Source organism: Pan troglodytes, chromosome 13 (assembly GCF_028858775.2).
Source record: "Pan troglodytes isolate AG18354 chromosome 13, NHGRI_mPanTro3-v2.0_pri, whole genome shotgun sequence".
NCBI lineage: Eukaryota > Metazoa > Chordata > Mammalia > Primates > Hominidae > Pan > Pan troglodytes.
Genome location: NC_072411.2, coordinates 45527716 through 45552496, shown reverse-complemented (window position 1 = coordinate 45552496; position 24781 = coordinate 45527716). Strand labels below are relative to the sequence as shown.

At 36.8% G+C, this 24781-nt stretch overlaps 1 protein-coding gene and 1 long non-coding RNA gene across 7 annotated transcripts in view; one reads left to right on the top strand and one right to left on the bottom strand.

The window, feature by feature from the left end:
- Window positions 1-24781, bottom strand: part of ARHGAP15 (Rho GTPase activating protein 15) — a 638999-nt gene that overhangs the window by 267269 nt on the left and 346949 nt on the right. For 5 of the 6 annotated variants that reach the window (XM_001157299.6, XM_063790436.1, XM_016949756.3 and 2 more), the window contains one exon: window positions 13774-13896. The exons of the other annotated variant lie outside the window; for it this stretch is intronic. In XM_001157299.6, coding sequence (XP_001157299.1) covers window positions 13774-13896 — 123 coding nt within the window. The remainder of the gene's footprint in view (window positions 1-13773; window positions 13897-24781) is intronic. 6 annotated transcript variants of the gene reach the window in all.
- LOC129143410 (uncharacterized) overlaps window positions 20516-24781 on the top strand; it is a 186475-nt gene continuing 182209 nt past the window's right edge. The window contains exon 1 of the long non-coding RNA XR_008546788.2: window positions 20516-20562. This is a non-coding gene — a long non-coding RNA (uncharacterized LOC129143410). The remainder of the gene's footprint in view (window positions 20563-24781) is intronic.

Below are 24781 nucleotides of genomic sequence, written 5' to 3'. Positions count from 1 at the left end.
ATCGTATTTCACTGTCCAGGGAATGAATGAATGTATGAGGTGGTACAAATTATGAGGGAGTCCAAGGGAGCAATGGTTTTTCTGAAATTTAGAGTATTTGGAATCTCACCATATTAAGATATCCTCAAGATATCACTTTTATACCATCGGCTTATTTCTCAGTCTCTTGTTATGTGAAAGATTCCTTCACTGTGAGATTAACCCAGACCAGGCCTCTTTCAGCTCCATCTTTTCTTTCCTCCTACGAATCTGAGTTCCAAGTTCAAAGGGACATGTTAGGAGTGTTATATTCAAGTTAATGACCCTCACATATGTTTTATTTGGATGACATCTCTTCTAAAATCTCCCTCCTGTCTCATATGGATAGATTTTTAAAAATCATTACAAAATTGGAGCTGAACAACTGTTGAAAGAGAATGAAATTTCTCTCTTTTGCTCTACATATCTAAAGGAATTATATCTTGTGAAAATGTCAACCTTGGTAGCAGTTTCTTAGATGGCTATCTGCATAAGCTGTCCATCACAACAAAAGCATGATTCGACGGCTGTATTCTTCATGAAGGCAACTTGAGTCAGGCAATTTTAAGATGTGGTCCAGGTATATACATTATAATTTTGGGCAAAATTTGAGCAGTAAATATATAACACATTTTCTTGTAAACATTGACCAGGATATTTGTGGCTTATTTTGTTTTAAAGTCAGAGCATCCTTCATAATTTGATTTTCTTACATCTGAACATACATATCACTATTCACTAATGTTACTGTCAAATATATCTAAATCTCTTATTCCACAAATTGTAATTAACATAAGGTGAATATTTGCTACATATGTGGGGACATACTAGCTAGGCACAATGATTCAATTTTTTTAAAATGAATATGTGAAATTAGTACATACTATATGGACTTATATTTTGTCAACAAATCCTGCCTTAATGTGTTACTGTAGATTGATGCTTTTAATCAGTTAGCTATATAGAGTTCTTCATATATAAATATTAAAAAAATATATAAAAATATATAAAATAAAAAAATATATAAATATTTCCTGATGGAATATCAAAGGTAAAATACTAAGAGACATTTGAAAACAGAAAGGAGCTAGGTCACAATATTGTATAATGAGGACACCTAACTCTTAGAAAGATATTAAGTTGAAAAAGGGCTGTATTATAAACAGATATTTCTTTTTCATAAATTTCTTGACATTTCACTTAATTATTCTCTTTACTGTGCCTTTTCCTTAAGCTACTATTAAATGGTGAAAGTTTTCATAAAGCCTGTTTTATATAAGTATTGCTGATTTAAGGAGGGGGAGAAAAGTTTTTTTATTTCTCTTTTGTATTCTTTTTCTCCATGCGACAAGAAAGTATTCAGAACATCTTTTTAAATAATGAAAATAATAATAATTGTTCCTAGGAGAATAAGAAAGCAAAGGAGAGGCTTTGTTTGACTTATCTGTGATAAGGCACTTTGGAGCTTTGGTTTTTATGAGTTGAAGAAAGAGATGTACACAACACTCTAACCCTTCTATTATGACAGTTTATACTTCCTACACAGCTTACTTAACTTAAATGCCTGGGAAATAGACACAATTACCACCTTATGGAATGCTACTTAACTTTAAATGTTCCCTGTAGAATAGAAACCCACTTCATCAAAATTTATCTCAGTTTCTCAGGAATTATTTCTCCTCTAGGTTCCTGAATATTCCTGAGCACTTTTAAAATTTAACTCAAGGTTGCTTAGAAATAACTACAATAGAAAAAGAAAGAAAAAACTCCCACACTACTGAAGTCTGTTCACAAGTGTTTCTATGAAAGAGCTGTGTCCTATGCCCATGTACACTTTAATCATTCACTCTTTCAGCTGTTATCAATTTAAAACCAATGAAACTCCCACACTGAGTCCATTTGAGCAGTCAATTTTAATATCTCAAGGCATCTGTAGTTATTCTGAATTGGCTGCAAAAGCAGAACTAACAAGTTAAGCTCTAACCATAAGTCGACATCAGGCTGGTAAACCATACATCAAACACAGACAGTTAGTCAATACTCCAGTATGAAAAACCAACTAGCATTTTTAAGAAGAGCAATATATTCATAATATGTTTGGCAGTCTGGTTTGCATTTCTTCCTTGATGGCTGTGCATTTAACTTTTTAGTCAATAGGGTGGTTCTCAAGCTGGCAAAAAAGCAAATTTGAGGGAAAACTGGTCAGTCTTCTGATCTGTGGGTAATATTTTTTAATGAGAATAAAAGGGATGGGGGAATGAGCCTTTTGTGAATAAGAATCTAGAAAGTGTCTTAAATGGCTGCCTTTTATAAGAAAACTCTTTCCACCATATGTTCTGGATCTTTGAGCACAGTCCCTACTTCAAATATTATGGCATTGTCAGGCCATGTGTCTCAATTTTGTGTTTGGAAAATATGGTTGCTAGAAATACCTCTTTCCCTCCCAGGAATGTCTCTGTGACAGGGTTGTTGCCTCCCATTGAGAGAAGAAGACAATGAAGAAGGAGTATTCAAACAAGATCAAGGCAGTCATCACTTCAATCAAATCATTTCCAAATTTTGGGGGGTGGGAGCTCTGGGTGAGGGGGAGTGAATGGTGTTTATGACATATAGCTGCCTATTCCCAGAACTCTTTTATGTACTTTTATTTTATCTTCAAAAAGAAAAGACATATTAAAGGGAAATATCTAAGGAGGAGCAATGCTACATAAAGTTTATGTTTTCAGATCTGTTGCCCCAGAAAATGCTTTGATAAAACACACTTACAGCAATATAGTCAATTTCAAAGAAAAGCTGGGAGATATACCTCTCCCTATTGCAATTTCACTAATACTGACAGACCACCAATTATGACTATACAAATTCTGATATGGCCTCTTGCCTCCCTCCCACAGAGAAGAATAGAAAATGCAGGAATAGCACTTTTACAGCATGGAGTTATTTTTCCTGATGACTCAGTTTTACAGAGGCCCAGTTAATTTTCGTTATCACTAATCAGGTGGGGTAAGAAATCCAAAGAGAGATGCTTTTAATATCGGACAAAATTTGGGCCCCTGAAATAAAATAATGCAAGTTTTTTTTGAATCTTAGAAATTTATGAAATGTTGTTGATTTATAATAGACATGAATTTGGAGAAAAAAGATTTGTAGGCCAAACTGTCAGTGATGCTAAAGGAAATAAAAGAGCACTCTCTTAATCTTAGGATATGTCAAAATGAATTGTGGATATTAATATTTCCTTCGCTCGTAGCAGTCTAACACATCTGCTGAATGGGGTCCCTAATGAGGATATCTGAGTTGTGAGAGCTCTGACATGTACTATCTTTAGAGACACACTCAACATACACACCATGTGAACTCTAAAATCCCATTCATATCATAAGTGAGGAAGGAGTGAGACCTCCTTCCTTGAATACCATGGAAAATTCAACTTGTCTCACTGTATAAGAAGCATTCATTCACACATTTGCTCAAATAATCAATCTCCAGGTCAGAATGAAATTCTGCTTTCTTCTCCCTCAATTATCCACCTCGCCACACAATGAAATCACCATCTAGTACTTAGTGTGAGCAGTAGAATTATACCAACGACAGAGGCGAAAGCAGCATCCGGCACTGGCTTTGGATACTGTTCGTAGGTCTATGGAGGCCCTGAAAAGCTAACGAGAACTAAGCTGAAGAATCTTCCACTGCTCCTGAAGCTGGCTTTAGGAGTCAGGAGGGAACTATGCGGTACGAGAACACCTGCTGGAGAACAGCAGGGTATCAATAATAAATGCTAACCTTTAAAAAGGGGATTCTTTTGAACACTGACAAGGGCCCTGCATCTTTTTCTTCTCATCAGGTGGTTTCACAGAGGAAAGATTTAGGATGTGATTAGAGGACTGAAACAGCCATGGGCCATCTCTCCAGAGGGCAGCAGACTTCTAACACAAGGAGGAACTACCACCTTAGCCTGACTTTTGGTTGTCTCCAACTAGTTGAGGATATGCTTTCGAGAGCACATCAACTTTGGTGCAATGTTGGGGGTGGAAGGGGAGGTTTTGTATCTGTTTTACAATTTAGACACACACACACAAGATTTGAGTTAGAGCACAGAGTATGCTTAAAACATGGCATAGAGTCATAAGATGAAACAAAGCCTGCCTCCACTTGTTACTGCTTCCTTTTTGGTATGTATGATCTATTTCTTCCTATTTTATGGAAACTTGTCAGTCCTCAAACTGGAAGGCTCAAATACAATATTTCAAACTGGCACCAGATTCATGTAACCCTATAGGACATGCCAGAATTCTGGGCAATCTTTTAAGGATACATAGTCCACAGAATGAATAAAACCAGCATCTATTGCCAGGGCAAAATTTAGTATGGGTTTTAGGGTTCATTGGCTAAAAACAAAATGCCAATATGCTGGCTTTGAATCAACTGGGTTTTATTCATTTTACATTCCCAGGATTAAGCATAGCTATTACTAGACATTGGGTCAGTTTCATGGCTGAAGCCTGGTATTATCTGGCATTTCTTTTACTTGAGAAAAGGGAAACATCTTGAGGACTTGATTTAATGTGAAAGAAATGTAATTTAAAGGAAGAAAAAGGAGAATGATTATCATTGTTGTTTGCTAACACATAAAGTATAGTGAGTTACATACCAGAAATTTACTGCTAAAACCATTTTGTAGGTTAAAAAAATCAAGTGTATGTAAATCACCATCTCAAATATTACATTCTCACTAACATCTGTATAAAAAGATCTGTCCCCATAAGAAAATAAATTCTTGAACCACAGGGAAACCAATTTATCATTCTGGCTCATTCTTTTTCCCCTTACCTAATTTGCTCCCATTTCTGAACCTCATTTTCTCTAGTTTGCTCCAAAGCTATTCTGCTTTTAATATCTCACAAGACCTGGATTGTTTCCTGTGTGCATAACAGGCTTTTAAAATACATGGGCTTAACCTGCTACCCAGGTGCACCCTTTTCTCAGCATTTCTCCATCTCGCATGGTGTCCTGTATCTTATTATTGAACAAAAGCTAACTATGTGGTACTGTATTACCAACACATTTGCTCCCAAGAGCCTTTAAATAACAGAAACTGCCTGGGAACTATAAATGCAAAGGAACCAGGAAGCTTGTAGGCCAAGATAAAGAAGCTTAAGGTTGGCTATTAATTTTGGCTAATATTAAATCATGACACAGCTCACACGTAAAGATCACAGTTCAATTTTGAACCATAAAGAAGTTTTTTAAAAAAGAAGATTTACAAGATATTTTTAAGCACATTAGTGCATATTGTGGAAGTTGTCAGAGTATTTCAGACCCAAGCAATGATAGACCCATGCCCTAGTATGTAAATTCAAGTATAATTATTCTCAGACTAACACTGATAAAGTGGCAGAGTTGGAGCATGTCTCTACCCAAAGCTATATTACAGTGTTGCTCATATATATTTTGCTTAAATTAACAGTGTGACAATTATGTTACTCTGTCATATATCAGTTCTAACAAATTATTTAAAAAACACTTTTCTCTTAACTCAATGATTTTGCTATTCATAAACATGACTGTTAAGTCTAGGGCTGATAGCTTGTATTTGCAATTTGAATGGCAAATCTTTTTTTTGTTTCTCAACATAATTGACATATTTTTAAAAGAACTATAATTTTTCAAAGACATTATTTTCTTTTATGGCAGACACCTTAAACAATCACTTATGTCTGTGTGGGTAATTACTTAAATGTTCCAGCAGTTGCATGACACTATATAAGTGAGTGTAGTTAGAAAAGAAAAATGAGCTCATGCCCATTTATGTATAAAGAGCATCATGATTAAAATTACCAAAAAGAGAAATATAAGCCAAGCCCAAGTTATCAGTGTATGTTTCTTGAAGTAAGTCAATTACTGCTGCCTTTCCTAGATGCTTGCCTTGAATGATTTCTCGAGCTTTAAACAAATACTTAACAGAATGGTTTCCTAGGGCCATCTTGGTCATAATTTACTCTGTGCACCTAAATAAAGAAGAGGAAAAGGGAGAAAGGAAAGAAAGATAAAAATAAGAAAGGCAAGATGAAATGAAGGAAAGAAGAAAGGAAGAAACAAAAAAGAAAGGGAGAAAACAGTTGTGGGATGGCCAAGATAAGCTGAGCACCATTTTCGCCTATATCATTTCATTTAAACTTTCAATGTAAATTTCATAAAGAAGAAAGTCAATAACCAGATATTAAGTTAATAGCTGGTAAATCAAAGAATCTGGCTTCAAGCCTGGCTTGGTCAAATTTCAAAGCTGCTATACTTTCAAATAATCTGAGATATTTTCTCCTCATTTTTCTTAATTGTAAAATGGAGCTGAAAAATGGACTATCAGCAGTAAGATTGATTCAGTTTATCAAGAGAATATAAAGCATTCTGTATCCTTTGAAAATATATGATATTTGAGGTATGGGATTAGTGTGGGATGCACCAGCAGACCACCCTAAGGCAAAACCATATCATTGGCCAGGTCTACCCATGTTTTCAGAGCTCTAGTCATTCTCTACAGAGACTCATTCTTTAATAAGAGTGGACAACTATTGCCCATCAGACATTTGGGCAAAGTCACTAATTTGATAGAAATAGAATGAATCAAATAAAGGAAAGAAAAGGACCACAGATGAAATTGACCATTTAAAGACCAGAAGAGAACAATTTAAAATAAAAAATAAAAACAAGACTCCAAAACAACAACAAATTCTAATCTATGTCCTCAGATAGCTTTTAAAGAATATCTACTTTTCCCATTTATTCAATTACCGAATATTTATTGAGTTCTATGTGCCATCCTCACTATTGTATAGGAGTAGAGTGGTCAACACAGTTTTTGTTTTCATGGTATGTGAGAAATGAGATGTGCAAAAAAAGAAGAATGGGAAACAAATCTAGAAAATTGAAAACATGATTGCTAAAGTTAAAATAATATAAATATTGGGGAACAAAACAGAATTCTTTCAAAATTTGAGAAAAGATAACACTGAATGAAACCATCAATTCAGATGATCTAATGATCACATAAAAAAGACCTCAGAATAGGAAACAGAGAAAACAGGTGGGAGGAATGTATCAATGTAATAACAAAAATATAAAAAAATCCAGCACTGAAGAAAGAATCATAATTCTTAAAATTAAGGGCCAAGCAGAATAAAATTTAAAAATCCTGTCCACTATATACATTATCTTGATTCCAGAATCTCAAAATAAAGACCAAAATCCCCCAATGATTCTGAGAGAGAGAAATTCAAAGTAACAATGGTACAAGCAAAACAATTTTAAGAGCGGAATCTGCAACTCAGTGTTGGACAGGCAATGGAATTTTATACCCAACTAAGCTACTGATCGAGTGTGTGGGCATACTGAAGGTATTTTTTAGACCGTTGAGGACTCATGCTTTCCAAATGGGTTCATGGAAACTGTTAAAGAGTAATAGAAGGGAAGGCATGGGATGCCGAAGACAGTGGATCCAACACAGAGGAGCAGTGGAAGGAAATCACAGGGCAATCAGCTGGAGAGCAACCAGTGCAAATTGGAGAAAGAGGCTGAAAGTGCTTTAGAAGAAGATATTCAGGGGAAAAAAGCAAGGAGTGGCAGACTAGAATACACAGACAGTTTGAGAGAATGAAAGCACATAATGACATAAGGGCCCAGAATGCAAGAAAAAAATGAAACTCTGGGTAGGGGAAGAACACTGTGCAGGAAATTCAAAATGGAAAAATGAATCAGACTAAAAGCGTGATTATAAGCAAATGATAGAGCATAAGGTTTGAAAGCAAGAACAGTATAACTGGAGTGGCCCATAATTCACAGCATGCCACCCATGGATATGTTCATCCAATCTGGCATATAACTTGGCCAAAGATTTGATAGTATTTACATGACTAAAATAAAGCTGATTATTGTTTTTTTCACCATTTAGTCCAAAATATGAAAAAGCCATGGAGGTAACGTGAAACAGCATAAAACTGTTAATATATCCCTCAAATGTAAAAGGAGAGTTTTTCCACAATAATCAGGGACCTTACCCTTTGAGAGTCACGGGAGTTGTGATATTATAAGTACAGGAAAGGAAGTCTATGTGGTGCTACAGTAAACAATCTTATGTAAGCATAATAGTATGAATGTTGATAGATTGATTAATTGATGTTTTTTTTTGTTTTTTTTTTTGAGACAGAGTCTCGCTCTGTCGCCCAGGCTGGAGTGCAGTGGCGTATTCTCGGCTCACTGCAAGCTCCGCCTCAGGGGTTCACGCCATTCTCGTGCTTCAGCCTCCCGAGTAGCTGGGAATACAGGTGCCCGCCACCACGGCTAGCTAATTTTTTTGTATTTTTTAGAAGAGACGGGGTTCCACTATGTTAGCCAGGATGGTCTTGATCTCCTGACCTCGTGATCTGCCCGCCTCTGCCTCCCAAAGTGCTGGGATTACAGGCGTGAGCCACCACGCCCGGATGATTGATTTTTAAGAAAGGGAGTCTCACTCTGTCACCCAGGCTGGAGTGCAGTGATGTGATCATAGCTCACTGCAGCCTTGACTTCTTGGGCTCAAGCAATCCTTCCATCTCAGTCTCCTGTGTAGCTGGGACTGTAGACATGCATCACCACGCCTGGCTAACTTTTTTCACTTTTTGTAGAGAGACAGGGTCTCGTTATCGTGCCCAGGCTCATCTTGAACCCTGACCTCAGGCAGTCCTCTCCCTTTGGCCTCCCAAAATGTTTGGACTACAGGCATGAGCCAACCATGCTCAGCCATTTTTTTTTTAACTTTTAAAATTTACCTATAAATAAGCCATACTTATAAAAACAAGTAAAATAAAATAAGTTTGTACGACATAGAAGTAGAAGAGAAGAGGCAGAGGAGATGAGAGGAGAAGATGGCTGTAAATTCTTCATCTTACCAATGGAGGCTTAGCGCTCAATTTTCTAGGGTTAACGAAACATAAGTAGAGATGTAGGCATCTTGCAAGTTGTGGAGAAAGCTAATGGAGACTGTGGGATGAGCTGCATTTGACTGTAAGTATCTGGCGAGGAGAAGAACCAAGCAGGGCCAGGCGCGGTGGCTCACACCTATAATCCTAGCACTTTGGGAGGCCAAAGCGGGCGGATCGCCTTAGCTCAGGAGTTCAAGACCAGGCTGGGCAACATGGTGAAACCCCATCTCTACTAAAATACAAAAAATTAGCCGGATGTGGTGGTGTGCACCTATAGTCCCAGCTACTCAGGAAGCTGAGGCAGGAGAATTGCTTGAACCTGGGAGGCAGGAGTTGCAGTGAGCTGAGATCATGCCACAGCACTCCAGCCTGGGTGACAGAGTGAGAATCCATCTCCAAAAAATAAAAATAATAATAATAAAAAAAGCTAAGATGAGGCTTGGTGTAGTTGAGTAAAATTCACGCCTATTGCAGTAGAAACCTAAAGTACTGTCTAAGACTGATAAAGTAAGATATTACAACACTGAAGATAAGAAGGACATTAACAAAAAAACAAACCAACTTTTACCCTAAGTAAGAAGGATGTAGGTATGGACCAAATCACCAGAACTATAAATAGAAACTTTTCAAAGTGGTACCTTTTAGGGAGCAAAAGTAAGATGAGGCTGGAAAGCACTTCTCCTTATCATAAATCCCTGAGGTGTGCTATTTATTCTTCAAGCAGGTTTTATAATATACTGATTCAAAAATAAGTAGTATGATACTAATTTCAGTTTCTACTAATGCCATCCAGTATGGTTTTGTCCTTATTAGGATGAATGAAACTACTTTCTAAACACTAAACATTTCTAAATCCTCTCTGATGCTATTATTTTGACATAAGGGCAATACTAATTGCTCCTAAAAAGCCAAACAATGGTTATCTTCTCTAAAAACTGTATTACCTAAACTTGGATGTCAATACTGTTATTTGAAAGATTACATAAGGCAATCTGGCTAAAACTAAAGAGCTGTTACTTCAGTTCCAAAAGCAGGCCAAGGAGATTTATAAACACTCCTACCACCCAAAAATGGACGCTTTTGCCTATAATTTATATGTTAAATGGATTCAAGTTTTGTTCCCAATGAGATGCTCAATGTTAATAAACTCATATATTTAAAAAGGGCTCACCATTCCTTGGCAAACTTGAATGCCCTTGGAGAACTTTTCCAAAGCTACCACTGCAATGGTACAATGTTTGCTACACCCACCTGAGCTATTAAGATTTCTTTTCATTGAGCAATCATTCAGAATTTTTTTCTGGCCCGCTTTATTTGATATCATAATATGTACTTCTCTTTAGTCATATTAAAGAAATTAGAAAATATGGGCCAGGTGCGGTTGCTCATGCCTGTAATTCCAGCGCTTTGGGAGGCCAAGGCAGGCAGATCATTTGAGGCCAGGAGTTCAAGACCAGCCTGGCCAACATGGCAAAACCCCATCTCTACTAAAAAACAAACAAACAAAAAATCAGTGGGGCATGGTGGTGCATGCCTGTAATCCCAGCTACTCAGGAGCTGAAGCATGAGAATCACTAGAACCTGGGACACAGAGGTTGCAGTGAGCTAAGATCATGCCACTACACTCCAGCCTGGGCGACAGAGCAAGCCTCTGTCTCAAAAAAATAAACAAACAAATAAATAAATAAATAAGAAAATACAGCAACATCAAGGGACTGTTTCCAAGTCTAGGTTCTAGCTAATGAAACCACATATAAAACAGGTTTTGAAGAAAGGGCTTGTGATTGAGTTTAGATTGTGTGATATTGGGGTAAATCTCTTTTCACATTAAGTGCTTTGTGGACGTGACTCTGATGGGCGTTATACAGTCAATAAAATATTAGCCCTTCCTGCCCCCATCGTGGTGCTCAATAAAGGCTGGTTGAATTCAAAGCCCAGCCTCCTCAACCTACTGGTGAATTACGTGAAAGAATAAACACTTTGAAAATTGACATGGCCTGCCGGGCGCGGTGGCTCATGCCTGTAATCCCGTCACTTTGGGAGGCTGAGGCGGGTGGATCATGAGGTCAGGAGATCGAGACCATCCTGGCTAACACGGTGAAACCCCATCTCTACTAAAAATACAAAATATTAGCCGGGCGTGGTGGCGGGCACCTGTAGTCCCAGCTACTCAGGAGGCTGAGGCAGGAGAATGGTGTGAACCCAGGAGGCAGAGCTTGCAGTGAGCCGAGATTGCGCCACTGCACTCCAGCCTGGGCGACAGAGCGAGACTCCATCACAAAACAAAAACAAAAACAAAAACAAAAACAAAAAGAAAACTGACATGTCCCTGCAGAATCCCTCCCAGGTTTCAGGAAGCACAATTGTTAAGGCCCAAACTGCCAAGCACAGCTTTCCTGAACCTTGGTAATAGAGGCCTTTTGTGCCGATCTGGAAGATTAGACAGTTTATAAAGTATGATATAGATTATCTGGCCAAGTGAGCTGCAGAACAATTCTAAAGCCATTATTCCTCTTTCTAAATAATTCTTCCCTTTGAAAGAGTTAAGTCATTTTGCTTGCAAAAACTAACCATTTAACCATTAATCATTAATTGTATGTAATTTTTCTTAACTGATTAAAAATACTGATTTTATTGTTTTCTAAGTCTTTGCTTTAAATGTAAGAAAAAAATGGATTAAAGTACTACGTGTGACTAGCCAGGTATTTTTAAAAATTGGTTTAATGCCTTTTACCGAGTTGGGAAAAAAGAAACCCAAAAACTTAGTAAAAGCCTTAAAAAAAGTTCATAGCTAAAACTGAAACAAGCCCAAGAAGTGACTATATTTGCATAACTTGATCTGTACGTGGAAAAAAATTCTACTGAAGACAACAATGGAAGCTTATCAAATCAGAATTTTACATAGATTTTCCATAGCCCTACTAATGAATACTGACTCATTGGTCAGTTATGGTGAAAATTTAATGGAGCTCTAAGATAAGAAATGCATGAATCAGAGTGTGTTTAGCGGTTCCATTGCTTCGGTATGAAAACTGCATTAGGCATCCAGCTTTCCTAATGCTTTCTGAGACCAATTCTAGAGCACTGTAGTAATTAATCCTTCAGCATTTCATGTGGAGCCAGACTCTGCCACTGAATTAAAACCCCTTTTATTTTGTCCCAGTCGTGAAAAACTCAGACGTTATGTAAAGTTAGGATTATTGGTTGCTTAGCTGGTTTTATATTTTTCAAGATGGCAGTTAACCTGCAACTGAATCTTTTCCAAGAAAATGATCATCTATAGGATGAATTCTAAGGCAGAACTGAAGGTACTAGTAATACTACTTAGTGAAGTTGAATCTGTAGAGGGTCAATTACTGTCTACAATTCAGAAAAGTATTATGCATCAGAGAGTAAAAGTCTGAGGCAACTCTGATTTAAAGCAGGGTCCTCGTTTTACCCTTAAATCCTAAGAATTTTCTATTCTATTAGTAATGTGTATGCTTTTGCTTCATGAAATTTCACCTTCTACAATTGGTTCAAAGTGCTAGCTAATTTTTCAGATCCGTTCACCTGTTTCAAAATGGACGGAAACTGATAGATTGAACAGTTGTTGTAAATTATTTAAATGCTAATCTTTTTAAGTAATGCTGAAATTAGGATCTGCTTTGCCCTCTTCATGAGAAATGATTGCTTATTAAATCACCTCTCGATTTCTATAAAGTTTAGCCTTTCAGCTTTCTTCTGAGGGTTAGGAGTTTCTTTTCGCCCAATTTCAAATTCTTTCTTACATTTAATTTTCAAAATGTACACATAAGCTAGAAAATTTGAAAAATACAGAGAATAATGAACTTCATGTTTTCTTGTTTTTAAAAAGAATCAATTTAGTCTGTATATTCTGTAAGATAATTTCCAGTTATAGAAATATACTAATCACTGGTTCTATCTATCCATTCATCCTTTCATTTGACACACTAACAGTGATAACAACAATGAATAATTATATTAATAAGCAGTGGGCATTCCTAGAATATTTACTTTTGTTCCAGAAACTCTGTTGAATGCTTTACATAGGCTATGTCATTTATTCCTCTCAATGATGTATATAAGTATCCCCATTTAACAAATGAGAAAGCTGAGGCACAGAGAAGATCATAACTTGATCAATGTCAAAATGAGTGACTGGTGATCTAATTAGTCTAATGCCAGAGACCATGCTTGGTGGCCATCATCTATTCTTACAATCATCTATTCTGCCCTCTGCATATATTTGTAAAACTACCTAGTTATTTCAGTTTGGATTGAGTTTTTAGACTGCCAGCTCTCAATATCCATACATTTTCATGACACTAGTTTGTCTTAGACTTTCTTCCTAGCACTTACTTCAGACTATGACTAGGATGATCAGATAACCTTTTATCCAAATCAGGACATTTCTGATAGTGAAAAGGGCTGGGTTGGTAAGTGTGCTGGTTCACACTTACTAAAACCCAGCTGTGAACTGGAACCACCCAGACACAGGAGGACATGGTATCATTCTAACAGGACACTAGGATATCCTTTCTCTGTTCCTAGTGCAGAACACAGATCCTCTGCGGGCAAAACTAGGTATATTGTTCAATGGCCCCAAGATACCTCCTTTATTTTCTCAGGATCTGTTTCCTGGACAACTATTTTTCTTTTCTCTGTTACAGAGTAGAAAATTTAATAAGCAACCTAAGAAGAATAAAATATTCTAATATTCCTTTAGAGCTGATTAGCTATGAACACAGAGGCACATTCATTTATCACAGTTATAGTACAAGTATAAAATGACCTGTACCTTTAATAAGTCCTTTTTCTTGCAGAGTTTTCAGGGAAGGTCTTCGGGTAATAAACTTCTTTAATCTGCTTTTAACTCGATTTTTGTCGCTTGTATCGGAAGCACTGTGATGCAGTCTGAACACTGAAGATTTAAAAAAATCAGAGGCTTTCGGTAAATTTCTCCTTTATGATTATTACTTTATGCAAATCTGAATAGAAAACAGTAGTTATGAAACAACTACCTGAATTAATAGCTCAGGCTCTTCTGTCTACAACAAGCCATGTGAGTAAAATTTGCCCACATGAAAGTATTAGTCCTGTTGTTGCAGCATGAATGTACAATGAGAATGGGATTAGTTCCATATATTCACAATTTATTTTCACTTTCATTTCCTTATATTTAACATAATCTTTACATGGATAATTCCATGTATTTATGCACAAAATTATGGTCAGAGTAAAGAAAAATTCATCTAAACTACAGGAGACAACTCTTTAGCATTGCTGATTTCAATTAAATATGATTATATACCATCCCTAGCTAATGCAGACATTTCTGGAGGTCCTGCTTGCTTGAATAAACTTGTCAATCTTCTTTTCTATATTAACCTGAAGTGATTTATTTTTCTGAAGCAGGTATTTCTTACTCTCCTTATTGATGTATAATTACTACCAGTTCTATGTGAAATTCAGAAACATAATTTGCCTCAAACTTTTTCCATGTCTTCATTAGTCCCCTCTCCTCAGTTTCCTATTCTCAGATTTATCTTCAAAGTCAGGTGTGTGTAAAATTCACTCCTGAACAAATATTTGCTGAATGTCTAGTAATCAGGCTCCATGCTAAAAGCTGTGAATTCGGGGATGAATATAATACATAAGGTCTGGGTTTTCATTAAGCATAGTCTAAACACAGCCAAGATGTCTTCTTCCTCCTCCTCCTCTTATTTTTAGACAGAGTCTTGCTCTGTCACCCAGGCTGGAGTGTAGTGGTGTGATCATAGCTCACTGCAGCCTCAACCTCTCAGGCTCATATGATCCTCCCACCCCAGCCTCCCAAGTAGCTGGGACTACTGGCTACACATGACTAAAGTTTGTTTTTTTGTTGTTGTTGTTTTGTTTTTTTTTTTTGGTAGAAATGGGATCTCACTTCATTGCTCAGGCTGGTCTCGAACTCCTGGGCTCAAGTGATCTGCTCACCTCAGCCTCCCAAAGTGCCAGGATTACAGGTGTGAGCCACTGTGCCTGGCCCAAGGTGTCTTATTATTAATCACAGATAGTAATTTGTTGTGTCTGTAGATAAGATATATATTTTAACTGAACGCGCCACTGCCTTCATTCAGTTGTTGACATAATGAGAGGGTTTGGGATACTTTATTAGGTATTCTTTTTAATAAATATAGATATGCTTTTGAAAATCTACCTGGTCCAGGGAGTGAGAAACCTCTCTATAACTGGCAAAGTAAGGGAATTTTTGCATCCTCCTTTCCCTGCCTTTGACTACAAAGCAGGCTCAAACTTGAATTAGCAAAATGGGGAATTAAGGTGAAGTTCAAGACTGAGAATGACAGAAAAAGAAAAATATCCTGCTTATCTCCTAGCTGGGAGAAGGGTGGAATTTTATTTTTCAATTAAAGTTTGGATTATCACATAGGACTAGGTACTGTAAATTACTAAATTGAGACAATTCTTGCCACCTGAAAATCTGTAATACTTTATATTACTTTAAAGTATTGCTTCCCAAATTTTGTACTATTGACATATTAGGGTAGACAATTCTTTGTTGTAGAGGCCTGTCCTCTGTGTAGGATATGGAACAGCATCCGTGGTGTCTACCCACAATATGCCAGCAGAATGCCCTCCTTAATTATGACAATAAAAAAAAATGCCTCCAGACTTTGCCATAGGTCCATGAGGGTGGAGGTTGGGGTACAGAATTACTTCCTGTTGATGATCATTGCCTTAAACTGATTGGAAAAATTATAGGGCCATCTGAAGTTCTCATTTATCGGTGGAAGGTCTATCTATACATTGAGAAAATGTAAAAGAACTCTGAAAAGAAAAATAAATGTCTATATATCTATAGCATATGTGTGTATGTATATATACACAATCTCATACATATCTACCATCTATCTATGTATTTGTCATGAGCTATCTATTTTTTAAATGAATTGATAATAAAAGTACAGTGACTATCATGTGAAAAAGGTAGACAGCTTCCCAGCTATTGGGCTCTTAAGAATGGACACAGGGAGGACACCACCACACACCAGGGCCTTTCAGGGGGTGGGGGCAAGGGGAGGGAGAGCATTAGGACAAATACCTAATGCATGTGGGGCTTGAAACCTAGATGACGGGTTAATAGTTGCAGCAAACCACCATGGCACATGTATACCTATGTAACAAACCTGTACACTCTGCACATGTATCCTGGAAATTAAAATTTTTTTAAAAAATTAAAGTAAACTTTAAAAAATGGGTACTATAGGTCTGAGAGTTAACAGATGCCCTCAGCTCTTAGGGTAATTTAGGCAGGACCAAGACAGCCTGAGTCCTTGTGGCAGTTGTACTGTATATTCTTTGGCTATGAGCAGTTTCCACCAGTGTGTTATACAAGTATGATTGTCTCTGTGTATCTCAGTAGTTTGAAAAGCACTGCTTTAGACTTGTGCTATCCAATGTACTAGCCACTAGTCACTTGGGGCTATTGAACACTTGACATGCAGTTTGAGCCATATGTTGAAATGATAATTTTTGGATATTTTCTGCTAAATAAAATATCTTATTATTTAAATTGTTTCTTTTTGCTTTTTAAAATGTGGCTACCAGAAGATTTTACATTATATGTATGTTTCATGTTGGACAATGCTGGAAGATAATAAAAAATAAACACAAATTGACCACCTACTATATACATGGCAGTGCTGGGTTTAATTGTTGTGGATAACATGTATATGGCCTGTGTAATTATTTATTTTTATTTTTATTATTTATTCATTTATTTTTGAGATAATCATTACCCTGTCACTTAGGCTGGGTTGCAATGGCACAATCTCAGCTCATTGCAACTTCCACTTCCCAAATTGAAGTGATTCTCGTGCCTCAGCCTCCCGAGTAGCTGGGATTACAGGCATGCGCCACTAAGCCTGGCTAATTTTTTTTTTTTTTTTTTTGAGATGGAGTCTCTCTCTGTTGCCCACGCTGGAGTGCAGTGGTGTGATCTCGGCTCACTGCAACCATTGCCTCCTGGGTTCAAGCAATTCTCATGCCTCAGCCTCCTGAGTAGCTGGGAGTACAGGTGAACACCACCATGCCCAGCTAATTTTTGTGTTTTTAGTAGAGATGGGGTTTTACTATGTTGGCCAGGCTGGTCTTGAACTTCTGACCTCAAGTGATCCACCCCACCCCCAGCCTCCCAAAGTGCTGGGATTACAGGTGTGAGCTACCACGCCTGGCCTAATTTTTGTATTTTTAATAGAGGTGGGGTTTCACCAGGTTGGCCAGGATGGTCTTGAACTCCTGGCCTCAAGTGATCCTCCTGCCTCATCCTCCCAAAGTGCTGGAATTACAGGTCTGAGCCACCATGGCCGCCTGACTGGCCTGTGTAATTATAATGCAGCACAGTAAGGAGTCAAATGGAAATATAAGAGATTAAAGGATCTAAGAGGAGGGATTGACCTCAGGTCATTTTGGAGAAATATCAAGTGCCCTGAGAACCCAAGCAAACAAAAATTGCTTTTACAAGACCTTGAATATCAGCCATTAACAAATTCAAAATTGTATAGTTGGAAGAGTCATTCTGAGCATCTTAACAAAGTGTGTTTATGTGCTATCCTAACAACTTTCCTTCTAGGTCCAGTCATTGCAGTGACCACCAGTCATGTATGATCTGCTTCAACTGACAGCTGTAGTCAAAGTCCCACAGGTCTGTATTCTAGTGTTGGAGACTGAAGAAACACTTAACATCCTTCAGAATAACTCTGCCTCAGGGCAATTTTGGTTTCAAGTCCATCTTTGGAATGACACAGAATAATCAATCTAAGTTTTCACAGGTTACAAAAGTAATATTTTCGATTTCTGGTCTCACCTCAAAAACCTTGCCATTTCCCATGATAGAATACCAAGAAATGCAGGGCCAAGCACGGTATTTTTTTTTCTTCCATTTGGAACTAGTAAAAACGATGCCATTAGAAAGTACTTTGCAAATTAAAATATACACACATGACGTATAAATGCTAGATTATGAAAATAATTACGGTGTGAGTTATATCTTTTTGAAACTCCCCTAGGTATTCTGGTGATAGTATTCTTAATTAGAGAGATATATATGTATATCATATTGTCTTCAATACCACCATCTGGCTCCACATGTGAGAAATGCGTGTAAGGTGCATTGGTTTTTCAAAGAAAATGAAAATATGTTTTTAAATGCTTTATCTTGTTTCCTTCTCATACATACTGAGAAACTAGCAGAGTCTTGGACATGATTAGACAGTTTTTAACGTAGCCAAACTCTCCAAAGTTGGCTCTAAGGATTACTTTCCTGGAGACAGACTAGAACGTCAACTTCCATTTCCTGATGCCGTAAATAATTGTCCTCAGATGACAAGTCAAATTACAAGGCCTGTGCCATCATTCATTCCACTCATTTTGTTCTAAGAAGAGTTATGTAGAGGTTGAAGTCAATAGATGACTATAATATATAGCATACTTTTTATTAACCAAATAACTCAAAAGCACTGTAAATACAAAATAAAAATGTTAAGAAGTGCATGGATATAAAGCAAGGTCCATCACTGGGACCCTGTAAACAGCAGTAAAAGTCTTTGAATATCGTGGTTTACAAATCTGATTTTAACAGCCAAACTTATAAAACAGTTTACGCTTTTCTGTTGTCAAGGGAGAAAAACTTGCCAAATTGTTCATTTTAAGTAAATACAACATAACCAATTAAGGAAAGCAAAATTTAAACACATGCCTATGATAATCGGGACATAGTTTGCTTCTGATTTCACTACTGATTTTAACAGAACAGTGTTCCTTCCATTTTCCCACAGCACCCAAGTGACCCCACACATACTTTTAGAAACTTGTAATCACACAGTGCAAATAAAAGGACACTTTACTGGAAAATACACAGTGTGGTACAATAATCCATCATTTATGAAAAATAGAATTCAGCCTTTTCTTTTCCCTCAGAGATTCAACTACTTTTTGAGGGTGAAGCTTCCTGCAGTTTAAAGATTTATGTTAAGCCAACGAGTAGTTTTTTTTCCATTCCCACTTTGAGTTTTTATTTGAAAATAAATAGAGCCAAAAGAGATATGGGTTTAAACTCTGAAATATTTAATCTGATTTGCATAAGAGACTAGAGCAATCACTCTTAATCCTAGGTATTTTTACCTCCATAAACATTAACCTTAACCTGAAATGTACTACCTTTCCAGGTATTCTAGAATTTACTTATATTTCCTTTATGTTTTCCTCTGCTTTTCCCATTGGAGATCTTTTCTGTCAAGCCTGAACAAATAGAATGCTTTTCAAAGACTGAGAATTTTCAATAACAATAGGCAATTCAAATCTCAACACACAGGCCAAAGGCATTAGCTTTAAATACCATTCTTAACCAGTTGAGAGACTTAATTGGTGCTAAAACTGCTCTCACCAGAGGGGAGTTAGAATTCTGGGCTTTCTAAGATGTTAGGATAGTGGGCTTTCTAAGATGATCTTCAGTTAATAGTATTACATATGAGAATAGGCATTAGCCCAACACAAGTTTTATACCTGACACAGCTATTGTGCTATTAAAAATCACCTCTAGAGCTACGAATGCTTACTGTAATGGGTGCCCTTAGTATACTTATTTTCTCACTTTAGTAACAGGAAGGGGAAACAATGCCCTCTGGATGGACGATGAATATCTACTCCGATTTAGGGTAGGGGAACCACAAAAGAAAACCCCCAAATCTTCCAGAATTCAACGGTTTGGATAATATGATCCAAAATTGTGCATCTGCCAGAACATCTCTTTCTGGGGACCTTATTTTGAAATACCTTCTTTTCCTGCCAAACTGCTGTTCTCGCGGTATTCCCATGTTACGATTACATGTTGTTATTATTTTTTTTTTTGAAATTTGGAAGTGCTGGGACAGCCAACATTTCAGAAATGTTGCTAAAGGAAAGTGGAGTCATTATACTTCAGAAAAGCTATTACACACAGCTTTCTACGCTACTTGTTCTCACTTTATCAGTGAGGTTTGACACTGAGATCAACATCAGTGTAGGTAGATAGTTTTGTTAGCAGCTAAGAGCTCTAAACATTTCAATTCAATTCCAAAAGGACATCAAGGGCAAAGCTGGCAACAGTAGCTTTAGTGCCATCATCTTACCACACTGCAGTATTCAGCGCACGAAATCAAAGAAAAAAAAAAAAGACAAAATAAGGTTATGTCAGGCTCTTAATCCCCAGAGGTTCCAAAACTCTTCTCACACCATCATAGGGATTACATAACAAAGTACTGAATTATCTCCACTCACATTTTCCAACACAAACTTCTTGTATTGGAATTACCCTGCTTAACTACTTTCCAAATTACATAAATAAGAGCACCTTATCCCAAATTGATTGAAAAAAAGAAATCAAGTTTATTACATTTCTTTCCAGCCTCCTGTTGATTCCTTTCCAGGGCATTCACGCTTGTGCTAATTCATGGGGCTGTAATAAATACTGCTTTGCCTTCCCCAGCCTGTGGTTTCAGAGCTCCCAGAACTTTGCACATAACTCCCTATGTCAGAGTGGGCAGAAAGGGTAAGTTTGGGCTTAATGTACTGTTGGTCATTTAATATCTCTTTTTTTCACTTGCTCAGTGTAAATAGAAGTCATAATTTCAAACCCCAACTTGCAGCCTGAAAAACTAAGTTATTGAAACTTTAAGTGACTTGCTCAAAACACAAATCATGATTAAATCTGGAAATAATTGAAAGAGGGAATGCTGGGCACTTTAACTGCAGTGCTTGGTTTTAACCACTTAATTCCCACTTAGACATTGTGGAAATATAAAATAGACAATTAGATTCATAACAGAAGGGTGTGTACTCATCATCTATTCAATGATTAATATTCATGCTATCTACCCATTTAAGGAGAAGTGAAAATTCATACAATGAAAATGTTTACTTTTAGACTGCATTATCAACTTTAAGTAGTTAAATCTAACCACATTTTTGCATTTTTGATATCAATCAACAGCTGGCATCTACTGTCAATTCAGCCATAGGAAAATTTCATGGCTACTTTTCTCAGGAATTTATGTATCCATGTCTTCTACTTCTAATGCATTTGTCTATGATGTAAATTCTTCACTGTCTTTTCATGTATAGACTTAGTATTTTTATTTTGCTCGTAATACATCTTAGATGTATCTACATTGATAATGTATTTCTATAGTGTAAGGCAGGGTGTTTTGTTTAAACTCTTTTTGTTATAGCACTTAGCATAGCTTTGGGTTTCATAGTGAGTACTTTTAATGGTAATAATGATGATTGATAACTTCAATCCCATACTGCAAATATTAAGTATACCATCACAATGTTTAATTTCCCTTCCACTATAGATTTATCTGGTTTCTTTTTATAAGTCAGAGTTTAATGACTTTTTTTTTTTTTGCGTCACAGGTTATGAAAATACTACATTTTCAGAAAAACAATAAAAAGAGGGAAAATACACCTAAACAGCAAAACCTATCTTGTATGTAGAGAAACACAATGACATTTTTTTTTCCTTAAAACAAAATGAGATACAGTGTAAAATGTAAAGATTCAGATCATTTAGACATTCTTCTATTGACTATATATTTTAACTGGGCTTCTTATGACTTGATATAGTGTCAGTAAAACTTTGTCACTTGAGAGCTGTTCAAAACTTTGATAAATTTGCTAATAAAGTAAGTGGTTATTGAGCTAAGGCAGTAGCTGATATTGAAAGCTGAATTACTAAAAAAAAAGAAGAAAATATCATAGGGCATCAATCCACACAAAGGGCACTGTGAAGCAGAAATATGTTTTCCATGAGGAAAGATTGTATATTAAATACAGGAATGGGTTCTCTTCTAGTGATAGAAAACAGGCCACAGCCAAATCAAATGAGAAGAGCCTTAAATATAAATGTGAACATCAGTCCATAAAAGAGAAAAAAAAAAACCCCAAAAAAGAGTTGTAGGCGTGGTAATTCCACCAGAGAGGTAATAGCCTCTGCCTTCTACGAAATTAACACTTAGATTTCCGCAAAAAAGTAAGTCAAGTTGGAGAATAAAACACATGCATATATAAGAATATTGGATATTTCAGTACTGATGTATGGACTCAGATTCTGAACCATCATTAGCAGTATTTCAGTTGAGTGGCATTTAAATACTCTTTCCATGTATACATACATAGTGAGAGCTACCACTGTATATCATATGTACGTATTTGTTTGCACATTTGTAAAAATGCCTGTAAAGATACATTCTCAGCAGGTATAGAGGGGAGTAACATATAGTAACTTTGAGGCTTCTTTTTTAAATCTCTAAATTCCTGGACTGTGTGTGTTACAATGTATCTTTAGTAAAGAATATGCTATAATGTATCCTTAATTTTCCAAACAAAATTTTCAGCCAGGACAGAAAAACATATATGACATGTGCAGGTAGTTTGAGAAATGTCTTAAAGCCAAATAATCAATAGTTAAGAAGTGGGAAAACGTTTCTTAGATTATAAGTTATACATAATTCTTCTAAAATAGTCTTAATTTCCACTTTTGCTAGACAATCAGATTATTCTAATGTCATATTTATAATAATGACTAATATTTTGAAGTTATTTGCTATATAATAAGGAATTTACTAAGCACATTGATCTCATTTAATCCTTATCAATATGGTAGGTTCCATTATTATCCATTTTACAGATTAGAAATCTGAGGTTCAGAGAAGTTAAGCCAAGTAGCAAATCAGTGGCAGAACCACAACTCAGGTGATGTCTGATTCCCTGCCCTAAAGCCCTGCCTGTCCATCTGTGTGGCAATGCTGTCACCGTGTCTAAGGACATAGAGAGTTGGTAATGTCCCCCACCCCCTTGCCTCACCATACTCAAGTACTTGCAACCTAAGGTCTTAAATCATCTGCTTTACATGAACTGATTACTGAAACTATCCATGTGGTGTGTATCATTGTACGGCTGAGAGAGAAAAAGAGTCATCTTAGGTAAGATGAGTGAATCATGGGACAACAGTGGAGCTGGTGGCTGAATACTCTCTGGATTGCCAATAAGAACAGTTGAAGAATACATCTGGGTAGGACAGAACTGTAACCACCATGGACATGAATTGAGTTCTGCTGCAAGGATGCATACTGGGCAGAAGACAAATCACTCACCATGCTCCAGATTGCTCTATGCAGCAAGACAACAATGAACACAGAAGGAGAGATGTAGGTGGGAATTGGGGGTTCCTTTCAGGCAAAAATGGCTAGCAACCTAGCTGTGTCTTTCAGTTTTACCCCTGCCCTCACACAATCTTTTTCAGACACACACTTAGCCCACAACAGTGTAAGTGAATACATTTACTTCTGCAAACTCCTTAGTTCTTCTTTCAGCCAAACCGGGAAATCCCATTCTTCTCTATGCACAATCCCAGAGCTCAGAGGCTTGTTTTGTTCCTGGTTGCTTCACAGGAACTGAGTGTAAGAGTTCAGGATCAGGACTTGGGGAAAAGCAGATAAGAACCATTGATGTGCTTCCTTCCAATTGCTAATGCCATTTCTTTCTTTTTTCTTTCTTTCTTCCTTTTTTTCTTTTCAAGTGTGTTCCTTTCTCTCCTACCCATTCTTTCTCTTTTCAATAATATAGGCTTTGGATTTTGAATTCCAACTCTGTCACTTAACGTTGTATCTTATTCAAGCTATGCCAGTTTTTTGTGCCTGTATTATATCATCTGTTAGATGGGGATAATAATATCCATGCCAAGGATTTTTGTGTATGTTAAATGTTCTGATATAGGAAAAACATCCAGCTCAATGTCTAATGTAGAATACATATGTAGTTAACAGAAGCAATTATTAATCTTAATAGATTAATATTAATGATTAAAATATGATTAATAATTAAAATATGATAGGCATCCTGCATCATCATCACCACTGTAATAATCATTAAGTTTACAGAACAGGTGTATAAAAAGGACCCTTCTCAGCCTCCATCCCAGTGTCTCTCACTTTTTCAACATTTACTGAGCATTCACTATGCATCTGTTGTTATTAGATTAGACCCTTAGCTGCTGTATATGTGTGTGTGTGTGCGCGAGTGTGTGTGTGCGCGAGTGCGTGTGTGTGCGAGCATGTGTGTGTGTGTAAATGATTTGGCTCTCATTAAAAAAATGCTTGTATACTTTCCCAAGAGTTACCTGTGATTAATTTCTGCCAGGTAGAGTGTATTTCAAGACTTTGAACATGTGTTAAAATCATTGGGTTTTGAAGAACTATCCATTAACGACTTTCTGAACTGTGACAATGGATATTGACAGGGCTTGTCAGACTAAACCACTATTGATTGGCTCACATCATGTGTATAGCAAAAGCAATTTCTTTCAAGTGCTTCTTCCTAACTGAAATACATTATTGCAGCCTTCCTCTCTGTTTATTATAACACCCAAGCTCATCGCATGTAACACATCCAGCAAAAAGGTTTCACAATGAAGCAGCAAACAGCAACATAGAAGTGAAGGTACTTAGCAATCCAAATACTCTTGTACTGTTAGTTGCTATGTGTTTGCAAAATATTGATTCCTTGCAGAATCTTTGTTTTTATTTTATAATCCTCTTGAATAAGGAAAGATCATGGACTAACAGAGCTTTGCTATTGTTTAATGACCCTGTGACTCTCGCGGTTTCTACTCCTGAAAGAAACTATTTTAAGTATTGTGTATATGTTTAAGTTGTGGGAAAGAAAGTGTTTATGTTGGGTCAGTGCTCTCCTGCCCATAAACACATACA